This window comes from Cyprinus carpio, chromosome B21 (genome assembly GCF_018340385.1).
Source record: "Cyprinus carpio isolate SPL01 chromosome B21, ASM1834038v1, whole genome shotgun sequence".
NCBI classification, from domain to species: Eukaryota; Metazoa; Chordata; class Actinopteri; order Cypriniformes; family Cyprinidae; genus Cyprinus; species Cyprinus carpio.
The window spans coordinates 15521662-15539360 of record NC_056617.1 but is presented as its reverse complement, the minus strand read 5'-3'; the positions used below and the strand labels follow the sequence as shown (position 1 = coordinate 15539360).

The 17699-nt window shown below is 33.1% G+C and overlaps 1 protein-coding gene across 3 annotated transcripts in view; it reads right to left on the bottom strand.

Moving 5' to 3' along the window:
- Positions 1 to 17699, bottom strand: part of LOC109045316 (transcription factor COE1-A-like) — a 120359-nt gene that overhangs the window by 3715 nt on the left and 98945 nt on the right. Inside the window, exons 11-16 of one of the 3 annotated variants that reach the window (XM_042748284.1) lie at positions 14304 to 14392; positions 7172 to 7237; positions 5020 to 5182; positions 4700 to 4879; positions 2305 to 2499; positions 880 to 948 (exon numbers count right to left, since the gene is read on the bottom strand). In XM_042748284.1, coding sequence (XP_042604218.1) covers positions 881 to 948; positions 2305 to 2499; positions 4700 to 4879; positions 5020 to 5182; positions 7172 to 7237; positions 14304 to 14392 — 761 coding nt within the window. In that variant the 3' untranslated portion in view covers position 880. Of the gene's footprint in view, positions 1 to 879; positions 949 to 2304; positions 2500 to 4699; positions 4880 to 5019; positions 5198 to 7171; positions 7238 to 14303; positions 14393 to 17699 lie in introns of all 3 variants that reach the window. The other 2 variants (XM_042748283.1, XM_042748285.1) reach the window with 2 other exon arrangements.

The following is a 17699-nucleotide window of genomic DNA, read 5'->3' as shown; positions in this document are numbered from 1 at the left end:
AAGTACCAGCTACGAGATTGGACACCGTTTCATGTTTTTCACAGTTCTTTAAACTCAGAAATCAGTTTCCACATCTGCATTACAAACTGTGGCCCCTTCAGATGAGGGATAAATCCTAATCTCTTTCAGCGTCAATGCAAAATTGGCAAAAATGAGACACTTGAAGTGCTTGATTAAACATCTAATTGTTTGCAAACCATTTCTGGGCTTGTAAGGTCATGCTTGCCCTGGTGTACACCACTAAAAATGATGAATTCAAGGAAAACTGAGACAGTCTTTCACATCATTCATGCCAGAAACTTCACTTTGTTTAGTTAAGCCAACATGAACTTTTTTTACGCATGAGAAAAATGCTTAGCACTGCAGATCTGACTCAACATGAGTTTAGCAACTGCTGACAAACAAGAAAAGAAGAGAGGTGAACTGTTTTGGATTCTCTAGGAACCGCTGGAGGTGAAACACAACCTTGAAGGTATGCAAACACACACTCAGACATAAACTGACACACTGTAACATCGTTTTAAATGTAGCATGTTCTGCAGGTATATAGCATGATGTTCTGAAACAGAAAAATGGTGTGTGATATATGGGAAACATGGGATATTTAAAGGTGAAGTGTGCAATTTTAAATGGAATTGCCAAATAATGACTGTTTTCGAACAGGTTTGCCTCTTGTCTGTCACTTCCAAATCACATCATTGAATTTCTTAGAGCTGGGATTGTATTTTAACATCAGACTATGCACTTCACTTTAAAAAATAAGCATACTTGGTTTTTTTTTTTTTATTATGCAGGAGTACTGTTATTTGTTGGTATATGGATGATCAGATATAGAAACAGTGGGATGGATGTGGGAGGAGTAATAGATGAGTAACATACTTCAGGAGAAGGCCAGGCCCTGGAGCACGCTGGCTGTGGAGTACTTGTTAGAGTCGACAAAAGACTGATCTGAGGACAGTGGAGAGAAGAAGAAGGGAAAGGGAAAGAAGAGAGAGAGATGTTAATATCAGATCGAATGATGGGTGAGTATATGGTCAAAAGGAAGATTAGATATTCATGCCTCTAGTTTACTATGTCACAGATCCTCACTGGATTTTAGTGGTGTCACATACACTGCCATTCAGATGTTTGGGATCAGTAAGATTTTTATTATTATTATTATTATTATTATTATTCAGCTAGGGTGCTTTAAATTGAATAAAAGTGACATTAAAGTTTGTTACAAAAAAAGCTGTTCTTTTGAACTTTCTATTCATCAAAAAACTCCATAAATATTAAGCAGAACAACCGTTTGCAACTGATAATATTAAGAAATGTTTCTTGAGCAACAAATGATTTCTGAAGGATCATGTGACCCTGAAGACTGGAGTAATGATGCTGAAAATTCAGATTTGCCATCACAGAGAAAAATAAAAATGTAAAACATATTCAGATTTAAGAGAAAAATGTAAAACATATTCAGATTAAAGAGTTATTTTGAATTCTAATAATATTTCACAGTTTTAATGTTTTTTTTTTTTTTATCAAATAAATGCAGTCTTGGGAGCCATTAGAGACAAAAAACAAACAAACAAACAAACAAAACAAACAACAACAACATAAAAATATCATACCAATCCCAAATGTTTGAATTGTAGTGTATTCACAATAAATAAATAAATAAAAAATAAATAAAGATAAAAAATAAAATAAATTAAATAAATTAATTAATTAATATTAAATCACAGAAACATCATTACTGTCATATTTCCCTAGTGAAAAATAAATATACTTAAATGCATTTGAAATACATTTATTTCATGTTATGTTTACTACAAATACTTTTATATATTTATGAACTTAATAAAAATACCCTGCAATTGTGCTCATTTTGCACTTTAATTCTTTCTGCTGATGTCCAACTAAAGATATATTGAACTGAAGTATATTTGATCGTGCTAAAGTGGAACTTTACTTCAGGTACACTTTAAATATCTTGCTTTTAAAGACCGATATTATTAAAATATCATACAATCCTCATCAATAGTGACATTAAAACACATTTTAGGCTTAATATTAAGACATTTACATTAAATATACATAAAAAAAAAAACTACAAGGTGCCAATTTGAGTTGAAACAGATTGATGCTCATAAATTATTTAAATAAGTTATGGATTTTCCTTTTAAAAAGTCGACCCTCTGGAAGTAATTCGCATGCTTTTATACAGTGTTGTCAGTGAACATCCATTTTATTGCTGCAGTATTTTCAGTTTTTAAAGTGTCATAAAAATCCCACTCCAGCAGAATCTGACTTGTGCGTTACCTTGGAGACCGTTCCCATTGGTGCCAGTGCATGTAGGTGGAGGTGAGGACTGGGGCCGAACGACAGGCGCGAACGCGCTCTTCTGTTTCACAGCTGAAACCATGTTTGCCGGAGAGAAGGAGAAGATTCCAGAAGAGCTGCTGCAGTTTGAGGGCAGGCTGGTGGAGGAGGCCATGGTGGGGCTGGAGGGGACGACTGCAGGAATGCAGAGAGCGGGGTTGAGAAACACATTTTGGATTCAGCAAGAAGACAAGCAAGGAAGAGATAAAAAGTATTGTGGGAAAGCGTTTGGGGCGGAAATGATTAGTCGCGATTAATTTCAATCACAGAAGAATACACTTTAACAATTGCCATAGTAAAAAAGTAATATATTTAAAATACATTTATTTCATATTATGCATAGTTCAAATCTATTAACATGTTTATTGACATATCATTTGAGACCTTTTGATATAAAAATTATAATTCAGCTTTATTTGGAGTACTACTTGTGCACAATGCACATTTCTTAATATTAAGCCTAAAATGTGTATAAATGTCACTGTTGATGAGGATTGTTTGATTTTTGAATAATATCGATCTTTAAAAGCAAGATATTTAAAGTGTACCTGAAGTATACTTGCAATAGTTCCACTTTAGCACAATCAATGTAGTTCAGTATATCTTTAGTTGCACTACTTCCGCAAAATTAAGAACAAATTAAGAACAAAACTAGTTGAAACAAATAGCAGCTCAGTATACCAAAATTACAAATGCAGAGCATTTTTATTAAGTACATAAGTATGTAATGTATTTGCTGTATACTTAGCATGAAATAAACATATATTTTAGTATATTTATTTTTCACTAGGGTGTTTATTTCTTAAACACAAATTCTGATGCAAAAAATTTTTAACAATTAAAATACGGGCGACAACTAAGTAGGCCATTTGTAGGCTGATGTCATGTGACATGCTCAACATTTTGCCATGTTTGAAACTAGTTCAGTTGAAACCTTATAACAAAGGCAGAATCCATTCATCAAGTCTTAACTAATCAATTAATGAAAACTGGATGCTTAACAGGGGTCTCTGCGTTTGATTGGAAGTGTCTGATGGAGTCAGTGAGCCTTTTATAATACTTGTTAACATTGCTGGGTGTTAGCAGAGAAATTGATGTGTTGCCCCTTCAATTACTTTATTGATTTAATTAACCGTGTTTAATACACAAGCCAAAATGGAATTTAAATTTGATAAGAGGCAATAAAACCCTGTTTTTGTAAAGAAGACCAGAGTCATCAGAGGATAGAGTGGGCAGGGTTGCATTACTGAATTCCTGATTGCTTTCTTTTCCTTTGCACTGGATGTTTGTGTCATACTTTCGCTAGCTGCACGACTCGCCTTTTTTAAGATTTAATGTCAGATTGCCCCCCCTCCCCCCGAACGCACACCCTCACTGCTCAAGTCATAATTAACCAAACAAACACATCACTCTTGGAATATTCCAAATTCCTTTGTCTCTGGCTCACTTTTGCATGTCTGGTTAATTGGAAAAAGCAAGCAATTAAGTATTAGCTCAATAAATAACAGCTGGAGTAAGGTGGCTCTGTCAGGCAAACAGAAGAGAGAGAAAGAGGAGAGAACTTTTAAAGAGCTGTTGAATATAGACTGCAGAGCATTGTGGGAATTCTCAGTTGGGAATTCTACCAGACCTAAAGGCCCATACTGTCAGACTTCCTGCGATGAATGTGCATCAAAGACAGAAGTTTGTTTGGAAACAAGGGCTTGTTGGAGCATGTGAATTAAACACTTCAACTGTCAAATTTCACCCCATAAAACAATACAGTAGTTCCAAAATACTGTATGCCTTTTGAATGGATTTTATCGCTTGCATGTATTTAAACATTGCACACGAAAGCATGTCAGAGTAGGTCTTGACATCACATTTTGTCACATGACTTCAAGTGAAAGCCAGATTTATCAGCTACAGCAGAGGGAAGATTTTATTCAAGTTAAAAATGTCAATCTGTTTCTGAGATAAAGCAATCAGATGGCTTCAGATAACATGGAAATATAATACATGGGCCATGCAGACTTCACACACACAGACTTCACAAAAAAAAAGGGATTTCTAGTAATTGCTGGTAAATGTTACAAATAATTGCAAAGAAATGGCAGGTACCACATTAAATTAATTGTGAAATTTCGAAGTGTAAAGACTAAAGTAGTATTTTCTTGTTAAACGTACTCCAATTAATAATTACATTATTTCCAATTATCTATAACTTCAAAAAATGTTGGTACTTTTAAAATGAATTTTTATCATTTCACTTGGACATTCTGCTAAACATCTCCTTTTGTGTTTTATGAAAGAAAGGAAGATTATATAGATTAGAACATGACATCTCAGTACTCACTTGCGTAGGGTGAGTTGGCGGCAGAGCCATTCAGGAAGCTCGGGGAGCCGGTCAGGTTGGTCATGCCACTGTTGCCGTAGCCGTTCATGCTGGTGGATACCGTACTGTAACTGCTCTGCTGAGGGGTGGAACTGGGGACATATCCGTGTGGTGATACGCTACTTGTGTTACGACTGAAACCTGCGGCCGGACACAGAGAAAACTTCAATTTAGCTTTATCTCAAAGTATTGTGGCAGTATTCAGCTTTGATAAACTTCATCCTAAGTGTGTGTATATCTGTGTAGAGGGTAAGAGTAAAGTAAAGAGAATAACATCTCACCCTGGTTTCCACCCTGAGACGACTCTGAGACGTTAACGGCGAGCTGTCCAGTGAAGGAGTTCACTCCCATCATGCTTGCATGGACAGAGCTGTTGGTGAGGCCGGTGAGCTGGTTGTGGTTTCGTGGCACATTGTACAGGGCTTCAGCAATGTCTGCTGCTCGCTTAAGAATGATTTCCTAAGGAAAAATGATCCATCATCTCTCACAATTGAACACTTTTCTAGCATACATGGGTGTTGTTTCAACTTTTATGTCCCTGGACTGATTTTGGCAACACTTTATTTTCATGGTCGCTTTTAGACATTTGGTTTACTAAAAGCAAGTTGGCAACTAAATGTCCACTAGCAGTCATTAGAGTATTTGTAAACATTTTTTAGTAGTCTGCTTAATATCTGCTAAGACTTTATTTTGATGTTTCCCCAACACACATTCTCCTGGCTATAAGTAACTTTGCAAGTACATGTCGACTTATTCTATTAACCCTAACCTTACAGTCAAATACTCTACTAATACTCTAATGATATTTATAGTTGACATGTATTTGCATGACTTAATTTTTTCTATTTTTAAAATGCTATTATATGTTATTGTTTATTTTTTTGTGTCACAGTTTCAGTAATGAAATATGAAAATGCAACAAAAAGTTAAAACAATTTAGATATTTATTGTCTTAAATTAATTTCAAACAGTGCTGTTAAATGATTAATCGCGATTAATCGCATCCAAAATAAAAGTTTTTGTTGACATAGTATATGTGTGTGTGCTGTGTATATTTATTATCTATATTTGAATACACACGCATGCATGTATATAATTAAAAAAAAAAATTATGTTTATACAGTATATACATTACCATTCAAATGTTTGGGATCATTAAGACTTGTAATGCTTTTTAAAGAAGTATCTTATGCTCATCAAGGCTGCATTTATTTGATCAAAAATACAAGGGGAAAAAACAGTAATCTTGCAAAATGTTATTACAATATAAAATACTAATTTCTATTAATTTATTTCTGTGATGCAAAGCTGAATTTCCATCAGCCGTTACTCCAGTATAGAGTGTTACATAATCATTAAGAAATCATTCTAATATGCTGATTTATTATTAGAATTATCAATGTTGGCTACAGTTGTGCTGACAAATATTTTTTTGGAAACTGTGATACTTTTTTCAGGATTCTTTGATGAATAAAAAGTTAAAAAGAACAGCATTTATTCAAAATATATATCTTTTCTAACAATATAAATCTTTGCTATTACTAAAAGTTTTCATTTCTTTCAAATAAAGAAAGAATAAAAATGTATTGAACTGTAGTCTATATTGTTAGAAAAGATTTATATTTTAAATAAATGCTCTTCTTTTAAACTTTTTATTCATCACAGAAAATAGTACAAAAAAGTATCACAGGTTCCAAAAAAAAAAAAAAATATATTAAGCAGCACAACAGTTTCCAGAACTGATAATAAATCAGCATATTAGAATGATTTCTGAAGGATCATGTGACACTGAAGACTGAAGTAATGATGCTGAGAATCCAGCTTTGCATCACAGGAATAAATTAGATTTGAATGTATATTAAAATAGAAAAAACATTATTTTACATTATAATAATGTTTCAAAATATTACATTTTTCCTGTATTTTTGATCAAATAAATGCAGCCTTGAGCATAAGAAACTTATTTTAAAACCAATTACATGAATATAAATATATACATGCAAATATGTGTAAATATTTTCAAAATATTAACTGTATGTGTATGTATTCATGCATATACATAATAAATATACACATATTATGTAAACAAAAACTTTTATTTTGGATGCGATTAATCATGATTAATCGTGATTAATCGTTTGACAGCACTAATTTAAATATGTAACACAACTTACATCCATTGTGGTTTCATGTCCTTCTTGGCTAGCTATTTTGTCCCTAAAATTTTTCTACTTCAAAAGTTAGTATACTTGTTTATAAAAGTAGCCTTAGAAAAACAAAGTAAAGTTTTTTTTTAAGTTTTTAAGTTTGCAGGGCCAAAAATACAGATAGAAACACCCATATATTTTCAACATGTGTTAACAGTCAACTGTTAGTGAAGGGAATTTATGCGACTGTCAATAATCATTGATAATCAAGGAGTTTCTTCCTCACCTGGTTGTTATGAGGCATTCCATAAAGTGCTTCCACTAGATCTGCTGCTCTCTTCAAAATCACTTCCTGTATGCACAACAAAACAAACAAAGGAAATATTAATGATAAAAAAAGTTTGAGAACCAATTTCATCCTCAGTTCAATCTATACACATTTACAATCCATAATACTTGTCACTTGTAACTATACAATGTGATGTTGTTCTCTTTCACAGATTTCCGTTTAATAACATCGGCGATCACAGCCAAGTGGAACACATGGAGCTGAGGTTTGCTCAATTGTTCTGTGTCTGTCAGGATGAAAAAGTGCAATATTTCAGCAAACATCTGCTTTGTGTTGAGGAAGGACAATGCAATCTATGTTTGCAGAGAAGGTCACTCGGTTTCATAGTACTGGGCAATAACTCAGCGGAGAGCAAGCTCTCGTCAGAGCTCTTGCGACGACGGTACATCAGAGATTGAATCGATGCGCTCCCGCTAATGAGAAGTAATTACTTTAACATATGCTTTTCTGCACAGTCACATGAGGGGAAAGAAGGACAACGGGTGTCATGATTGTTTAAGTGCAATGGCTGGAAAACATTAGCGACTTTTGTGTAGCTTTAATAATGTGATTATGTGGCTTGTGCAATATCTCCACATTATCAAACTTGCATGGGAGAAGTGCACCAAACAGCATACTTGTCCTGGTCAGTAAATTTGAGACACAAAATCCTGTGTTTTGAACAAATTTTCACAAACAATGAATTAATGATGCAATACGAATCACATCATGTAGGTTTGTCATTCGACATCTCTCATAAATCAAATGCAATAACAAGTCAAAATAGCCTTATGGAAAAACCACGCGAATTTCACATTTTAAAAATTTTTTTGAAAATTTTTTTGAAACCCATTACCAATGCTTCACGTGAAAATTTCAATTTTCAATTGATGTTTCAATATTTTCACAGACTGGGCCTCATTCATTAAACAGAAGCAAACAAAAACTCTAATAATATATATTTTTTATAAAACATTTCTTCAGTTCTGAATTGCACTGATATAAATGTAAATAGTTTCTAAAATCATGTTTGTGTTAATTTTTGAATGTAAATCATATCAATGCAAAATCATTCAAGAATTGAAGTTTCTTACATAAATTATTGCATGTTATAAATTTAATCATAAAACCAACAAAAAATGAACTTTTTACATTAAATGTTGCATTAATAGAAATGCAAAATGTGAATATAACCATTCTTACATTCATTGGTGCATTAATAAAAATGTATATTGTTTGTAAAACAATTCTTCTGTTAAATGTTGCATTGGCATAACTGTAAATCATTTATAAAACCAGCCTTATGTAAATTATTGCATTATTGAAATGTAAAGTAGAACTATTCATATATCATATATAAATGGTTGCATTAAATATTTAACATTTCTTATCTAAGTTGTTAAATTCATTAAAAACTTTTAATCACAAAGTGATTCCATCCCTTTTAATTTAAATATTTGTAAAAAAAAAATAATATTTGCAAAAATAATTGTAAATATTAATTAATAATTATATAAATAAAACAAATCAATCATAACAACTTTCTTAATCAGTCATAAATCTAAATTGTACATAGAATAAATATATGCTAAATGTAAATATAATGTGCATAAATGTGATCCTGGACCACAAAACCACAAAATATCTTCATGGAACATGATCTTTACTTAATATCCTAAGGATTTTTGGCATAAAAGAAAAATCGCTAATTTTGACCCATACAATGTTTATTTTGTTTTTTTTTTGGCAATTGCTAAAAATATACCCCAGTGACTTAAGATTGGTTTTGTTAAATTGTTGCATGAATTAATGGTTTTACAAACAATTTACAAAGAAATCTGTTCTGCTCATGTATACAATATAATGAGGCCCTTTAATTTTACATGCAATTAAAAATCATGTTTTTTTTTTTTTTTTTTTGTAAGGGTACTATTGTTGGATGTTTGAATTGCAGAACCATTCACATGGTCTTCAAGTGTTTTCCTTATATTTCTCCGTCCTGTATGTTGGTGAGTGGGAGGTCTTTGGGAGAAGTTAATGCAGAAGGGCGCTGCTCCAGCTAACCGAGTGACAGGCAGAAAATTGCTCCCTCCTCTGAATGCAACCTTCACCAGGATCTTACCCCTTAGCATGTGTGTGTGAGCACTGTGTTGGAACATATTGCCTCCCAATCAGCCCTGGGGAGTGTCGCATCACGCACACACACACACATGGACACAAACGAACAAACAAAACTTGACGGGGGGTCAGGCAAGCAATGAGAAGTTTTAGTGCGCTGTCCAAGGTGCTAAATTCACTCAATTATGGCCGTGCTGGCACTGTGTTAACCTCTCATTATCGTCACGGGGAGCTGTTAGAGCGATAGATCCTGCAGCGAGAGAGAGGAGGCGGAGGAGAGTCCCTCTGCAGCCCAGCGTGGGGGAGCGCGAAAGGGATACTGGCGAGCGAAAGGCCCGAATGATTGTGGGGCGGCCTGGAGGCAGTGAATTCCCAGTACGTGCGAGTTCAGCCAAAACATCAATCAAATTCAGCGGAAAAGATGAGGAGCAGAGGTCGATGATGAATACTGTAGAGCAGAAACACTGAGCTCTATACATCACCAACGTAATATGTTTTCCTATGCCTTTGGACCAGGTACTAAGACTCATCCATAAAAGTCAAACAGTGATCAGTTCAGTTAAGAAATCATCAAACACACATGAATGAAAACATGGAAATCATGACAAATCAGACACAACTATAAGTAAAAGACAATCCATAATTATCCTTACTGGTCAACACCTTCAAAAACTGACAATTGGCCCAACATTACATGACTGTGCCTCACATTACAGGAAGTAGTATAACATGGACAGATCATTTTGATAAAGTTATTTATTTGTATTTTTTTGTTAGTGTTGTTTATTTGATCTGTTATGATGCAGCAAGACATCAGCAGATGATGACATCATAAGCTTCATATACAATGATATCAGCAAATTTGGTTTCCCGGAAAGGTTTTTAGATGACATTTCCTATAACCTGCTATTTATTTAACCCTATAAAGCCAACTTTATCATATCTGATACACACATTTCTAAGTCCTCTAGATCATTAATGCATTGTGTTGCATTATATGTTTTGTCCAAAATAAAAAGTGCAAAGCTTTGATCATAAAACTAAGCATTTAAAATATCACTTTACTTAAACATTATCGGGAGATGCATAGTGATAGATGCATAGATGCATAGATGCATAGATGAACTGATATTTATATGCATATATATATATATATATAGTATATATAATATATATATATATTATATATATATATATATAATATATATATATATATATATATATATATATAATTTTATAATAGTTAATAGTTTCGTTTTTTTTTTCTTCTCGAGTTACATATTCTCCTGTATAGTACAATATGGGCTACTGTATGTATAAAAGATGTACCTGATGTTACAGGCAAATATGGAACTCAAAAAATCAAATCAAAAACTAAACTAAAAACTGATTAGTAAAGGCTCCAAAATGGGCAGGTTGTGTAGGTTCATGTCAGATCTCATTGTCAATGTAAATGTCCAGACTTCTGTTATCCTCTCTAATCCTTTCACACGGGCTACTACACCGTCTGTCCGTCTGAGCTTCTCAGGTCTGTTTGGCTTTGAACTGTGAACATTACAGCCTCTATAGGAAACTAAACTGAGAGGTTTAGATAGGAGAAACACTGAAAAAACAATGAACTGGGGGAAAATGTCCAAAATGATAACTCTAATGACTGATAAATATGTCAGAAACAAAGAAATAGATAATATTGCATATATTGTACAGCAAATGATTGCTTAATCAGGTGTATCACATTCCAAAAAGTGATTAAAAGTGACCATTTCACATTGCTGTACAAATTTTGCTTGAGAAACCTATAAATAAAAAATATCTTACATACATTTTAACTCTATAAAATGCATTACATACATAAAAACTTTATCAATCTGCTTAGAGTAGATTCACTGTATTGTAAACATACAGTAGCTTCCTAAGCAAAAAATATTTTACTTCTAAAAAAATTTAGCTTTTGTTTACAGTTTCTCTGTAAATCAGCTTTATATAAAAACGGTAGAAGTCTATGGCATGTCTTCATTTAGGTCTGTGTGTGTGTGTGTGTGTGTGTGTGTGAGAGAGAGAGAGAGAGAGAGAGAGAGAGAGAGAGTGTGTGTGTGTCTGCATGTCTCTCTCTGTGGCGTCCCTGTGTTTGGCTGGTATGATTGAGGTGAGCAGTTGAAAAGAGAGCCCCGTCAACAAACTGTTATTACCTCAATAAGGACGAGAAAATCGATGGGGCGGAGAGGAACAGAGCATGTGTGTGTGTGTGTGTGTGTGTGTGTGTGTGTGTGTGTGTGTGTGTGTGTGTGTGTGTGTGTGTGGTGCCGCCGCTGCCAATGGGACAGCAGCCAAGACCAGAGAGATGGAGAGAGAGCGAGAGATTATGTATGATTCTCTGTTCCTCCATATGTCCGACCTCTTCATTGAGCTCAACACTGTTCTGAATGTCAGAGGTGCTAGTGTGCTGGAATAATTTCTCTTCCTGCTTTCAAACACACACACATACACACACACACACATACACTGCTGTGACTCAATTACTGGTGCTGGAGCAATAATAAAGTCCGGCCAGCGGAGACTTCGATCGCTGACCTGCCGGGAGGCACCGCTGGACAGCTGACTTCACCATGATGGATCACCTCTGGGTGCCCGCACTCTTAAACTCAACACACAGACACACACACACACACACATACACAAACACAAACACTCACATGTATATACAATAAACTCCCAGCACATGACCAAACATTCACACTTGTGAAATGAACAAGCAAAATACACTCAACGCTCTAAAGAGAAGATGAATGTAGAAAGGGAACTTTTAAAGTTTCTGTGATTTTGCCAACTATCTTCCTGAAACAGCATCATGGAATAATATTCCTATAAAACAATCATATTTTAAGGCTAGCAAAAGGTGGTGGTCTAGAGAAAGACTCTGACAGATGGAGTGTCTGCTTATACTAGCTCCGCTCACTACTGTGATTGGGCTAGTCAACACTACAAAAGACGTAACAGCTCCAGTGGTGTACAGTAGATGGTGAATTGTGTATCGTAGTCTTTTTGATGCGATCGACCTGAGTTCAAATCCGCCTTTTGCTTATTTTTTCCCCTCCTTTTTCAAATCTCATAACAAATAGGAAAGACATTTATTTTCAATAAAAATGAAGGAAATTGTCGCAAAGTTGAAAATAAAGTATAGGGTAGGGTTAGGGTAGGTGTAGGGAGGGCTTTTGTCCTAATAAGGTGGCATCCATTTAATAATTTGAATTAAAATTATAATTTATACTCAATACGTTATTACTGCATACTGTTTTATAATATACTACAATTCTGAGGTGCAGATAATTGCCACTATTTGCCATATGTAGTATAAATAGCAGAAAATCATGCTATTTTAACACAGTGTAAATAGAATCTATAGCTATTTTCACTTAGTGTAAATAGCATATCGCTAAGAAAATCCTGCTATTTTCACTTAGCTTAAAAAGCCACTGCCAAATAATATTATATTAATTCAATAGCTTATAAACAATCTAAATATAATATAATGTAATGTAATGTAATGTAATGTAATTATAATATAATATAATATAATATAATATAATATAATATAATATAATATAATATAATATAATATAATATAATATAAAAATCAAGGGGCCAATGAAAAACAAATGGAAAAACTTACATTCTTAAGGTTTACAATTACAATTTCTCTAATGTCTATAGGATAAAAGAGTAAATATTTGCTTAACATGAAATTATATATATTATATAACTATAATATAAAGTAATATAATAATCTTGTCATTAAATACCCTTTCAGTAAATTTTGCTATTAATTTATTAATTACATTTCCATCATTCGATGTATACATTTTATTTTATTTTATTTTATTTTATTTTATTTTTTTTTTTTTTTTTTTTTTTTTTTTTTTTTTTTTTTTTAAATCTTTTTTTTTTTTTTTTTTTTTTGTTTTAATCATAGGGTTTAAGATTTTGTGTGAATATTGAAATTTAAAAAAAAAAAAAATTGTCGGTAGGAATGTTGTTCCAGAACCAACAAGAAAGTTGATACAGGAACCCGTTGTGCTTGGTGAAATCTAAGCCAGTGTTTTCTGACACCTGACCTAGTCTCAGTATAACTGAGATTTGAACTGTGAATCACAGTGATTGAACAAAGAATTTCATATTTCTAGAGCTCCATCACAACAAATGCAAACCAAATACCTCCACCCTCTGTGACGCTAGCTTATTTGGACTATTTACACTGTTAAGACCAAATTGGCCCAAACTGAAAAACAGATAAAGCACTATGCAGACTACCTGTTACACTCAGACGATCCGTTTACAACAAACACAACACATGCAAACATGGCTCTGTATACATATAGAAGTAAAACAGCAACAGACTTTTTTCATGATGCAACTCTTTCTGTCCTTTTGCAACAGACTCTAATGTTCATCCAAGCAGAATTATTACCATGTGAGTTTCATCACCAAGACAATGATGACATAACAGAGGCCAGCCCGCCATCTCAGTCCTTCATAAGTGAGACTCATTACTTTGATGTTATAGCTAATGCTGTAGCACTCTTTCTAAATCAAGGAAAGAGGATCTGGAAGCACTTAATAGTGATAGAGTGATGTCAGAAGAAATGCATACAGCTGTATAATGATTCATGATTCAGCCCACACAACATACATTCTTGATAAACCTGTTAGTTCAATGGAGTTATGCAATTAACCCTCCAAATTAACCAGTTGTATATTTTATATATAAAATAGAGATCCAGATAAACTATTTAAAATGATAATATATAAAATAAATCTATAAAGTTATATAAAATAAAAACATTTCAGTCCAGACAATTACTGCATTTTCTGCAGTAATCTCATTTCAGCAGAACATTTCCGTTGATGCTTCTTTAACTCGTTTTGAACCTATTAACTCTGTTTTGTTAGAAATAGTGGAAATTCGATTTCATACCTTTGGCAAGCGTTCAGGGTCTCCTGGATGCCGAGGTATCACCTTCTGTAACCGCTGAAAACCGTAGTCTATGGTGGGTTCATTCAGAGCTGTGGACACAAACAAAAAAGACAAATCCCTCAGATTTGATGTAATTTTAGAAGACTGGTTCAATTTTTTCCTTTTAATGTGCTGCAAAGAATAAAAGCCTTAGCGTATTTTTGGAACAGAATTGAACATGGACATTTAGTTGTTGCATTATCATTTTTTTTTCTATACACAAAATTCACTCCAACCTAGAGTAATAACTCTTCAGAAAGTGCAATAATAATATATACAACAGTTCTAATGGAAGTAATTTAAAATTGTTGGGAATTGTTGTGCGCCCATGTTAAGTGCAGCAAGCGCGTATAGCTTGAAATCGCAGGACGTTTATGTTTTACATTTCACGCAGCAATTACTTTGCATAAAGTCTTTATGTTGTCAAAAACACGAAAGCCTGTCACTCAATCTGAGCGAGGGATGAGATGGAAGACATGAGAGATATTAACAAGCTATCCGACATCATTTGCTCCTGTAATGGACGGAAAATGGATGTAGAATATCTGCTCATGATGGCACTTTGTTTGTGAAGTGCCACAGTTTTGAGAGCCTGCTTAGAAGTAGGGGACCAAATAAAAACTCCTGTAATGGCATTAGCATACAAGATAGTTCTAACCAGCTCAGACAAACTACATTTTCTAAAGAGGCAGAAAAAAGAAAGAAAAAAAAGCATTTTATATATATATATATTATATATATATATATATATATTTTATATATATATATATATATATAAACACACACACACACACAGACATGTAACACAGTATAAAAATAAAGCCATATATTATATATTATATTGTATTATACTATATTATATTACAACATTTTGTAACATAAAGAAGACATTTAATAAATAATATTAATTAAATTAATTCAAATATATTAATTACAAAAAGATAATGATAAAATAATTATATAAATTAATATTTAAAATGGTATATTTATAAATATTATATTATGTTATTATTAATTAATATAACATTATATTATATCTTAAATTCTTGATTAAATCTAATAAATAAATGGCAAAAATTACGTTTTCATTGTGCAAAGCATTTACTGTAACATACAGTTGAACATTACATGAAAGTCGTTAATCCTATATTGGTCTTATATTCATAACAGCTTGTGTTTTACAGGTGCCAAGTTGTTCACTGTCCTCTGTGTTTTGGTTAGCATGTGGTTCAGTGTGCATGGGATCCAAAAATGGCATCTGATTAAGCCCAAAATATGTATGTATTGCAAAACGTTCATAAATAACATGTCATATGAGTGTCTGGTCCCAAGGCTGTTGAAGGATGGATGTGTGAGAAGAAAGAGAGAAAAGAGGAAGAGAGAAAGAGAGAGTGGTTTGGACAGTTTGAGTGTGAGGGAGTGTTAGGGGCTGCTGGGGCATGAAACGTAGGTACTTTCCTGTCGGTTGGAGCAGATGGTTAAGATACTGTAAATTCTGTTTAAGTTATATTGAAGTTATTGCCTGGCAATTAAGAACATATAGGTTATATAGGTTATATATCATATAATGAGCGCATAAGTGCTGCTCTTCACAGTTATTACAGCAATAAATGACCTTTCATTATACAGTTCCTTGGAAATGTTGGTTGATAATATCGAATTAATCTAAAAACCTGTCTGGATGAAGGTGAAAGAAAGCTGGTGTGTGTGTGGGCATCTGTTAATAAAGTGATATGGAGATGGATGAGTCAGTGCGCTCTCAAACACATTCACATGCTTGTATGTGTCAGGAGGACTTCACTCCTCTCTTATTGCCATTGATTTCTACATTGTATCCAATCCTCTCAGTCAGCCTGGGGAAATCATTCACTTACCGAGAGACCCAGAGGTTGACAGAGAGGACGAGAGAGAGGGAGAGAGAGAGAGAGAGAGAGAGAGAGAGCGGGGACAAAGGGCTTCTCAAGATGTGTGGGGAAAGATAAAACATTAGGATTTGTTTTTCACTAGGAATTGTCTTAATGAATTGATATCTTGGTACCAATCTCAATGAAACAATATTTTGCATCTAATCTAATGACATTCATGCATTTTAAAGTTTGATTTGTTGTGTATTCAAATGCTTTTTGTGGGCCACTACACCAAAAGAGATAGAAATATTAAGCAATGTATTTGTGATTTAATGTACATTAATTACTACAGTAGATAAAAATAATGTAATGTAATATAATATAATACAACCCCATTTTGTAATTACTTAAACAATAGCAACAATGACGTCAGTCACAACATATATTATATTATATTATATTATATTATATTATATTATATTATATTATATTATATTATATTATATTATTTATATTATATTATATTATATTATATTATATTATATTTGTTGAATACTTTATTCAATATAAATAATTTATTAAATATGATAATATGCATTAATAGATGCATGTAATAAATAACAAACAACAATGATTGTTATTAATTTATACATATTAATATGTTAATTAATAAAAGCTAATTATATTTTTCAATGTATAATATAATATAATAATAATTAAAACTTTTATAAAACTTTTTGTAACATTGATTCATCAAATTATGCATTAATAAATAAATATCATGCATTTTTAAGTGTGACTTTAAAACTTTTGGGGCCACTGTGTGCCTGCTAAAATAATAAATAAATAAATAAATAAATAAAGTGATGCATTTAATAAATAAATAAAAACTGTGTCACTAAATGCATACATTCATACAATGGCAATCATGCATTCTAAAACCACATTATTTCTTGGGTCACGTTCCAAACCGCTTTCGAAAAATGACCCCAGTCCAGACTGTGTTTTTGAAGAAGTTGTTTCTTATGAAAGAACCTTTCGTCCACTTTCAACACAGGCTTATACTGCGGGTCACTGTGTCCCTCAAGAGTATACGAGTTTCCAATTTTATATACTTTTTGATTTGGTCACCACATCCTCTAGCCCTCACTTAAAAGAACACAGAGATATCAAGGGCACTGAGACATAAAAGTCAATTTCTATAGAGGAAATAATCCTTCAAGGGTCTAACAAGGGACAAACTCGAGAGAATTCTCAGAAGGACAATGAAACCCTTCAACTATTTAAATATCTCTACTGTACGAAAAGTTCTCTTCCCAAAATGGGGAAGTGGGATTGTTGTTGGCCTAACTTTTCACTGTAGCCAAGTGCAGTATTCACTACATGCGAAACAAGCGCTAACCACACGGTAAGTATTTATAGCTTGGCCTAACTCCACTTCTTCAAACTGTTTTATTGTTTTCCTCGTATTAATACCACATGGCATCAATTTGCAAAGGGATGTTGGTTT